Here is a 10,357-nt window from a genome sequence, read left to right on the forward strand (position 1 = left end):
GCGGCACTCATTGCCGCGCTATGAGCTTGTATATCTGCTATTTTTGAATAGCCAAAGAAATCTAAAATGACACAGATGCGTTCCCGGATTGAACGGGTTAAGAGCGTCACTTCCTGACACTTAACGCCAGCACTCGGGCCAATCTGCCACCGGTTCAACGGCTAGCCTCTCTGCAACCAAAGCGGGAAGTGGGAGACACGCTCGAGAGCCTCCGCCCCCATCATCATGTCCCATCATATAAGAACCTTATGTGGTCCACACACACATGTTATGCTAATTCAGGTACTGTGTGATAATGCAAATGTTCCACATGATCCACCCACACTTCACTTCCCTCCCAACGACTGTAGGAGAGGAGTACGCATGGGCACTTTGCAGGCTTTCCAAGCATGATGAGATGAGATGAGATGAGGCTTTATCGGTCCCCGGAAGGAAATTCTGAACTTGTCAAGTAAGTCGGGGAGAATTCATACAGGCATACATGTAGTTACAGGTAGTTACAGGCATACACGTGTGTTTGTTTGACTGCGTACAGTGTGCATGACTGCATACAGTGTTGCACTGCGTGCGTGCGTGCGTGCGCAAGTACTCTGCGTCTTTGTGTGAAGAGTGTAGCTCTATTGTATGTCTGTGCGAGTGTGCGTGTGTGTGTGCGCACACGCGTGCGTACAGGTGTGCACCAAGTATATGTCTGTGTTTGCGTCTTTGTCTGCAGCTGCCAGTGTGAAGGGAGTATCTGTGTGTGTGTGTGTGTGTGTGTGTGTGTGTGTGTGTGCGTGCGTGTGTGTGTGTGTGTGTGTGTGTGTGTGTGTGTGTGTGTGTGTGTGTGTGTGTGTGTGTGTGTGTGTGTGTGTGCGTGCGTGCGTGTGTGTGCGTGTGCAGGCTGACAAGGGGTGAGTGAGGCAGTTTATGGAATTTTCATGAGGAACAGGCAATTATACATCAGACGGCGTCAAGGCAGCACATGTTGGACTCCCGCTCATGTGCCAACGAGGATCATGTTCTATGCAGCCTTCAAGACCGTCACAACCCTGACGATATTGTGAGAATCATGTGCCAAATTGAGGGGGTGCAGAGGAGTGATTGACAGAATCATACTGTTGAATAATGGAGAGGAAAGAAAAATACTTCAACCAGACATGAATATTATCTTCTTGCTTTTCGTTTGAGACCATAGGCTATAGCTAAATTGCCCCTGACACTCTTGGTGAGTGAAGGAAGGGCAGTTCCGTACACAGTGGAAGGTGAAGAGAGACAAGAGGAATGGGGATGTATTGAGCATAGATTATGCTATTGGCAGCAGTTGCAACCTCTCTGGATCTCTCTCTCTCCCCTCTCTAAGATAAGATCAGAGGTTTTATGCTCGTCTTGTGCATCTCTTTCACCAGCCAAAACCCCCTGCTGCCAATATTCACTAATCCGTGTGTACTTTTTCCCTCTCCCTGCTGCTTCCTTTCTTCTCTCTGTGTCATTGTGCAAGCTCTTTAACGCAGGCCCCTAATGCTACAGCTAGCTCTTTAAAGCAGGCCCCTAATAGTACAGCAAGCCCTTTAACGCAGGCATCTAATATTACAGCAAGCTCTGTAACACAGACCCCTAAAATGCTACAGCTAGCTCTGTGACGAAGGCCCCGATGCTACAGATCTGGAAAGCAAGCCGCCAAGCCCCATTGTTAAAGCTAGATCTGTAACAGACTCTAATGCAAACCCCATAGAGCCTCACAGCCAGTTTCTGAAAGTTAAAATCCCATCCCTTATAATGTCATAACAATTCAATGTAGACATACCTCTAGCCCCATACCTCTACCTCTATTTTCTGAAACGTCTATGGATAAATGTTTTCTATCTGTGGAAACTACGCCGGTAAAAAACATGGCCACCACTATTACGGTTAAGTTCTGTGAATGAAAATAAAGGTGTCATATGTCGGTGCGCATGAGTGTTTTACAGGAGAGAGAAAATGACAGGTTGAAGTAGTGCAGGGGAATTTGTTTTGACAACCCAAGGATTTAAAAATAATAATAATTTATTTATTTAGTAGAATGATACACAGCTCTTTTGCATCTGAGGGCTCTCGACTCGTCCCAGTTCTTAACAAGACAAAAAAGGCCCCAGTGAATGTCAGAGGAGTTGCCGTGAAGAGACCAGAAGGAGCAGAGAAGGACGGGAAGGGAAGCGAATCCTCAGTTGTCTGTTTTGTATTCACTCAAGTGGAACAGAGTCCCTCTCAGATGAATGTAAAGTGGAATTGAAATCACAAGTCCTATAGGGACTGAGAAGAGATGGTGGATGTTGTTCTGTTGCTCAGATGTGTGTTTATGTCTGTGTTCGTGTGCGCGCATGCGTGGGTGTCTGCATACTTAGCCCCTTAGGCCTTACAGAGTTTCAGCCATGCTTCAATAGCATAACATTTGCGTTAGTGTGCGTGTATTGACAGGGAAAAGTTGCAAATTATATATCTACTGAAAGCTTAGGCTCTCAACACGTCATCGTCGTCGTGGTGAAATGTCTTTCAAACTCCTTCAAGTTGTCTCCTTGTCCAAAGATACCACATCCATGACTCAGGAACCTTGCAGTTCCTGAGTTATGAACAGATAGATGTTGGTATGCAATGCTAACCTTATTGTTGTTAATACATGAGGACGTGCGCCACGTACGGTGGTCCCTGAGGGACCGTGCATCAGCTAGGGCAACTCTGCTTGCCAACACCGGGGCATAACAAAAAGGACACGTTGAGAATAAATTGACGTGCGTTTGTCGTCACGAAACCTGCACCCGGCCATCTGAAACCGGGTGGGAAAAATGTGAAAAGATGAAAAAATGTGGTGTGAATGTTAAGCTTTAACATTCAACTTCTGTTGTCAAAGCAGAGCCATTAAGAGTATTCAAACATAATTTCAGCATGGCACTGGCTTGATATGTTACAATGGGTGGATGATAAAAGCAAGAGAGTGTATACTCATAAATGCAAAGGGATGCACTTATGTACTGTACACAGTACATGCACGCACGTCGCACATCCATAACATGACCCCTTCTGCATCCGCTGAGAGTACATGTAAGAGTGTGCATTTTTCATTGCATGTGTAATATTATTTTTATTTGTCTCTGTGTGTGTGTTAAAGCATAAAAGGGCAAAGATGAAGAGGAATACAGATATTGTAATTGAACATGCTGACATCTGCTCTCATCCCTCCTGTACATTTCATAATAACAGAGATCAACACATCTCCTAATGCACGCAGCCTGCCTGCACTGTATGTACTTTAACCTCCCACATGCTATGTAAATCCTAAACTTACAATACAATGCACACTCCATGTTTACAGCTCTTTCTCTTTTCCATAGCTTTATGTTCATGGTTTATTTTCCATCAAGTGAGGGTTCTCAAACACCTTCACGTCAAGGAACCACAAATGGATGCATGCATTTGGCCGCAGACCCCCATCCAAAACACGTTGAATTGCAATGCATTGTGGGCTGGTAAATCTGATATTTTCAAATAGCTACATAATGTCCATAACGAAGAACAAAGCAATATGTACGATAAAACATGCAGCAGCCAAGCTTGAATCCCACACACGTACAGTATGCACATGGACACAATGCTCCCTAGTTCCATGCTGATGAGTGTGAGTCCCTGCAGTAATAATCAATGTGAGCTGTCTGGAAGGGGGCAAAAACATCATTGCCATGCTGTCCATCTTCTCTCCATCGCATACAAATCTTCCACTTGCCTACATATCGTCGCTATATGGTAGAAACCGTGTTTCGACATATTATTATTTTAGCAACGTGGGTTTTATAAATAGTAGATTTTCAGGCCACTACTCGCCCTTCAAATCCAGCCCTATATTGCGCTGATCAGAGCAATGGTCACCGAGTTATGGCCATTTGTAGTGTTAAATACTGCTGTGGTGCAATTTGGATTTTTGGGTGTAACTATTTTCATGGCAGATCGCTGAACAGCGTTTGTGCGTAGGGTTAAAGTGGTTAAGTGATTCAACGTGGGGTCCCCGGACCTCTCATTGAGAACCACTGATCTATTACATTAAATTTTTTTAATTTTACATGCAACTTCAGCAGTAGCAGGTTGAGGTCGAGTTGAAATGGCTCTTGTTGCCAAACCTTGACACTTTACCACCAAACCGCAGTCCCCACCATCCACAACACTATCATATCGGTCCTCTTCCAACTCCATACTGGAATTGGAAGAGCCCTCCCTCTATGAATCGTGTAGTTTCAGTGGGTGGTACTGTATAAGGCATTCAATGTCGTTTTGGCTTGACTCCCGGTCGCGCATATGCTCAACACTGGGAGACAAGCAGTCCCTGACCTAATGCATTGCAAATGCCTTCTCAATAATAGATGCTGTTGGTTGGGATCAAAGGTATATATATATACAGTATGTGACACACCCTACACAAGGATGCCAGGGACCCAGAGGTGAAGTGAAGCCACTAATGAAGCTACGATCACCGGGGGTCTGGTGCTGTTAAGCCTGATTTATACTTCGCCGCACGGCGGTGTTGCGAACCTAAAAACTAGCCGACCTACAAGCCAACAATGTGGCGCGAACGCATCGCGTTGTGATCTTGTAGGTCTGTTATTTTCACCGTGCGACACTGTAGTGCGACGGAGTATAAATTAAGCTTAAGGCAACATGCAAATTTGCGCAACTTGTGGGGTAGCACCTACAAACACATACTGTAGGCGGGCACATCACAGTTTGCACACGTGTACACGCCCACCCACAAACGTGCGTAGGTACACACGCATCACACACAGTTTGCGATGCATATGCAATGTAACATGTAACATGCATCTACATAATGTCCATAATGAAGAACAGAGCAGTCTGTACGGTAAAACATGCAGCAGCCAAGCTTGAATCCCACACACGTACAGTATGCACATGGAGACAATGCTCCCTAGTTCCATGCTGATGAGTGTGAGCCCCCGCAGTAATAATCAATGCGAGCTGTCTGAGAGGGGGCAAAAACATCATTGCCATGCTGTCCATCTTCTCTCCATCGCATACAAATCTTCCACCTGCCTACATATCGTCGCTATGGTAGAAACATTGTATCGCCATATTTAACCCCATATGGGTAACCGGAGTTCGTCAGGGCTCAATACTAGCGTATTTTCTGTTTTCTGTTATTGTGGGGAAAGCTTTCGCTGAAAATAGCCGATCGGCAAGCTTTTGTAAATACTAGATTTTCAGGCCGCTATTCAGCCTTCAAATCCAGCCCTATATTGTGCTGATCAGAGAAATGGTCATCAAGTTATGGCCATCTGAAGTGTTAAACACTGCAATTTAGATTTTTGGGTGTGACTATTTTCATGGCAGATCCCTGAATTGTGTCTGTGCCAAGTTGGGTGCGGATTGGAGCAACGATGTGCCTGTGGCCCCCAGGGGCCCCCAATATAGGATTAAACCATTGAAAATTATTAAAGTATTAGACTAAATACTAACTAAATTGGATCCATTGGAACACTGGTTCCTTTTTCATTTCTTGAAAAGTAATGGTTTTGGACATACAAGGTAACCCTAATCGAATATAAGGAAAATAGCCGATCTACAAGCTCACAACACATGTGATGTGTTGTGAGCTTGAAAAGCTGCATTATATTTTGGGCTTTTCGCAATAGGGGCCATTTATATCTTTTAAAACGAACATGTGTAACTCAAATCTTTGCTTCTGGGGATTCTACCAATGTCTTCTAAATCCTAACAGTTTTTTGAAAAAACGTATGTCGCTATAATCAGTGGTTCTCAAACTTTTTCATGGCAAGGACCCCCAAAATTATATGTATTTGGCCGCGGACCCTCATCTCAAAATATGTTGTTCCAGGGACCCCCCAGAAGCAAATATTTGAGTAAAACATTTTCGCTTTAAAAAAATATATATATTCACAGATTTGCACATATTTTCATGAATTTTCAAAAAAATGCAGATCTACAAGCTTGTAGCGCGGCACTCGCACCCTTATCTCAGAACCGTGTGCCTGTTCAGTGCTAGTGTCCCGATAGAGAGTCATATTGTACATGTAGGTTTCTGACAGAACTCACACATCCATCCTTCGTGGTGAATAATGAGTGTTAGCCCAGGGGCCGGAATCCATTTGCAGCGATCAGGAGGGATTCATCACACAATGAAAAGGCCTAAAAGTTTGAAGGACAAATGGAAGAGTGTATATTGTGCCTGTGCATGTGTGCGTGCGTGAGTGTGTGGCGGTGGGATCGGGGGACAGAGGTGAGCTGAGGTGAGCAATCTGGTAAACAGCCCAATTATTATAACTTCTCGCCAATTACGGGCACTCTCGCCACCTGCCAGATTTCATGCAAAATTACGCTGGCAAAACTGCGAGGCCATTACCTGGGACGCCCTTAACTGTGAAAGGGAGTGGAGGGGGTCACTCATAGCAGAGCAAGTACACACGCACATGTGGGCAGGCCGGGCACGCACGCACGCACACACACACTCACACACACACACCCATACACACACACCCTCTCTCACAGGCCAACATGTATCACCGACTCACTTTCGTTGAAAGTCGAAACGCTTTGAGATGGTGCTGCCCTTCAGCAAACCCCTGAACCAACGATTCCCAATTCCAGGCTTTTAGTGAATGAATGAATGAATGAATGAATGAATGAATGAATGAATGAATGAATGAATGAATGCCATGGATTCACAATAAACGCTACTGCAAATGGACCATATTCAGACAGCAGCCATTTTGCTCTTACAAAACAAAAACTGAAAAATAATGAATACTGGTTAACCACTTGAACCCTGTCATAATAGGCGGACATTTGGTGAAAATAGGCAAACATTCAGTGAAAATAGCCGATCTACAAGCTCCCAACTTGTCGCAACGAGACGCATTGTGAACTATTTCTGGGGCAGAGATTTGGTGTAGAGGGAGAAAATTAGGGAGCAAAGGATAAACCACTGGGAGACGCTGGTCAAGTAAGTATAAAGGGTCAAGCTGTAAAAAGAAAACAGAAAAAAGCATGTCAAACCGCAAATGAGTGTGGACAAACCTGATGGTGCTACCAGGAGCCGCCTCAATGGTCCACACACAGTGCAGGTTGTGTTCATATGGAGCCGGGTAGCCCGGGGAGAGTATGCGCCCGCTCGGCTCCTCCTGGATGCTGCCACCACACTCAGCTGGGGAGAGGAAAGACATGACAAAGTGAGAGAGAGGAGGGATGACACACAGAGAGAGAGAGAGAGAGAGATGATGAAGTGAGAGAGGAAGAAAGCGGGGGAGAAAGAGAGGTAAAATGATTAGGAAAGAGGAAATGTTAACGCTGAGTTATACAGTACTTGTGCATGGGTGTCACACAACCAAATATAAATCATGCCTCATTCATTTTAATGTTCAATAAAAAAGTTAAAACAAATCAACATCCTGAAGACTTCAGCCTACCAAGCCTAGCACAGTAGCACATGGCCAGACCTTTTTTTGCATGATCCAAAGTGCCTCCCATTTCACTCGTTTCCTCAATGTTAATTATCAACCATGTCAGTCACGCAGACGAAGGCAATGCGTTTCGTCATCCAAAATTGTGATTTGAATGATAGCAGGGAGAGGAGTCAAGTCAATACAATTTCTGTGTGTGTTATGTGTATGCATAGGGAGAGAGAGAGATTTGTGCACGTGGGCGTGCGTGCGTGTGTATCTCCTCTAGACTAAGCTAACGTGTTCCACCGTATCAAACATCCTGTATCCTCTGAATGCTGATGTAGGTCATGTTGTATTGTGAGAGCAGAACTCACCTGGTACCAACATTCAGTACAGCCTTTATGACAAGAAGAGAGATTATACCATGACTGATGTGAGGGGATATTAAAGTTCGGCTTGAGGCATCAATCAAAGGGGAACATACTGTAGATGGGTGTGTGTGTGTGTGTGTGTGTGTGTGTGTGTGTGCGTGCGTGCGTGCGTGCGTGCGTGCGTGCGTGCGTGCGTGCGTGCGTGCGTGCGTGCGTGCGTGCGTGCGTGCGTGCACACACACACACACACACACACACACACACACACACACACACAACAAAACAAAATACACCCAGACAGACATCAGAGATCTTCTCCTCAAATATCACATGTTTAAATACCAAACTTGAGGACTTAACACACAAGGGAGACATTATTAACAATGACCGTCAATACCATTATACATTATATAAACCCTGTTGTTTGTGAATCTTCCATTAATTCACAAACAACATAGACATAGGTATTTCTTCCATTCATTAGGCCTACTGTTAAAAATCTAGAAGGTGCCAAGGTGTTTCTTTTCTTCTAACCTTATCCAGAGTATGAGCCCGTTTAAGACTGGTCAGTATCTGGTTAAAAACAACATTATAGGGGATTGTTTGAACTTGACCAAGTGATATCTTGTTTTCCAATGTTTTGCCAATACAAAACACATAATCCACCAAACTAATTCCTGTTTTTCCTTCTCAATTTTCTCTTTGAATATACCATACCTGCATGATTTGTTATTTATTTCAATATTGAAGCCAATTCCTTCCATGCTGGCCCATACTTCTCTAGATCTATCACAAACAAGAAATGTTGAACAGCTGGGTACAGGACATTCAGTTGTGCTAACTCTGTTACACCATCTCAAAACATGTCTGACTGGAAGCTTGTTTTGGGAGATAAGAAAAGTTCTGTCTTGCATTTCATATGATCTATTTCTTGAATAGATGTATATATTTTTTTCATTTTCTTCCCAATTTAACCCTTTATATTGAGTCATGCCCATGATGTATGTGTGTGTGTGTGTGTGTGTGTGTGTGTGTGTGTGTGTGTGTGTGTGTGTGTGTGTGTGTGTGTGTGTGTGTGTGTGTGTGTGTGTGTGTGTGTGTGTGTGTGTGCTTTGTATGTGTATGTGTATGTGTATGTGTAGCATAGTGGCATGCTTTCTATAGGGGTTGTAATGCTGGTATGGCTTTGGCCAGTGCATTCTGAGGGTCACTGTGATGGACAATACATCATTCCAGGTCAATGGCAGTCTCGTCATGTTGAAGAATACAAATCACTTGCTTGTCAGTGGAGTGGGGTCAAGTGTGTGTGTGTGTGTGTGTGTGTGTGTGTGTGTGTGTGTGTGTGTGTGTGTGTGTGTGTGTGTGTGTGTGTGTGTGTGTGTGTGTGTGTGTGTGTGTGTGTGTGTGTGTGTGTGTGTTTAACAGTTAGGGTCTGTAGATATGACAGTTCTAGTTTCATGGATCAACAAGCAGAGAATCCCTTAATGCCAAGTCCCAATATGAGCTTGGTCGCTCAACAAGCGAAGTGAAGACGTACACACACACACCGCACACACACACACACACACACACACACACACACACACACACACACACACACACACACACACACACACACACACACACACACACACACACACACACACACACACACACACACACACACACAGAGAAACCATTGCAGAAATAATGGAGGAAAGAAAATTGCAGCCTCAAGTACTGGGAGTAATGGGTTTCAGAAATCCTCCACTGGCGAGCAAGAAATATCAAACGCCGCCCAGAGACAGACGTCTGCAGACACAGGCAGACGTTTGTCCTGGATTTGAACATTTTGATTACATACTTTTCTGTCTGGAAGCGGACTCCACTTTGAGGACAATAACAGCTCTTAACAAACAAAAAGAGAATGTAGGTACAAACAACAGGAATGAATGCCTACTATTCTGCCACCAATATGTGGAACGGCGTACCACCAGCCATCAAACATTTTTGACTCCCTATCCTCATTCAAAACCACCCCAGAAGAGCACCTGTCCGCAAATTGCAACAAAGACCTAGATAAGTCTTCTAGTTTAGCCGCAGAGAGTACTGTCAGCAAGTTAAGGTTTTGATGATGATTTCTATTGCATAGCATGTCTTGTATGTCTTGATGATGAATTGGATACATTACTCAAAATGGAAACAAGCCCTCAGGGCTTTTTTGTGTTTTATCCTTTTAGCATTGCTTGTATAATTGCACTTGCTGTTTGCAATTTGTTAATAAAGTATTCAATCAATCAATCAATCAAACATATAGTATAGTTGTAGAATACGTATTGTTGGGAATGGGGTTGCAAGGGGTACTAGAAGGTTTATTTGATTGTTTTTGGATTTGTTTTTATGTATTGTTTGTTTCCATTGAGGACCACTTTGTATATATGTTTTCCAGTAATGCGTGTTATGCATTGATGGGATTATACTGTATAGATCATGATACTATTTTGGAGCCGTAGTGGATTAAATTCCTAAAAAATGTTGCAGGGAGGCAATCAGACAGATGAGCAGACAGACAATAGTGCTTGTTAT

General features: G+C 43.9%; 1 protein-coding gene across 1 annotated transcript in view; it reads right to left on the bottom strand.

Moving 5' to 3' along the window:
- csmd2 (CUB and Sushi multiple domains 2) overlaps positions 1-10,357 on the bottom strand; it is a gene marked incomplete at both ends in the record, with an annotated part of 366,782 nt that overhangs the window by 132,428 nt on the left and 223,997 nt on the right. The window contains one exon of the mRNA XM_084080385.1: positions 7,057-7,183. Within this exon, the coding sequence (XP_083936511.1) occupies positions 7,057-7,183 (127 nt within the window). The remainder of the gene's footprint in view (positions 1-7,056; positions 7,184-10,357) is intronic.

The sequence above is a fragment of the Gymnoscopelus microlampas genome (assembly GCF_963454915.1).
Source record: "Gymnoscopelus microlampas genome assembly, chromosome: 15".
NCBI lineage: Eukaryota > Metazoa > Chordata > Actinopteri > Myctophiformes > Myctophidae > Gymnoscopelus > Gymnoscopelus microlampas.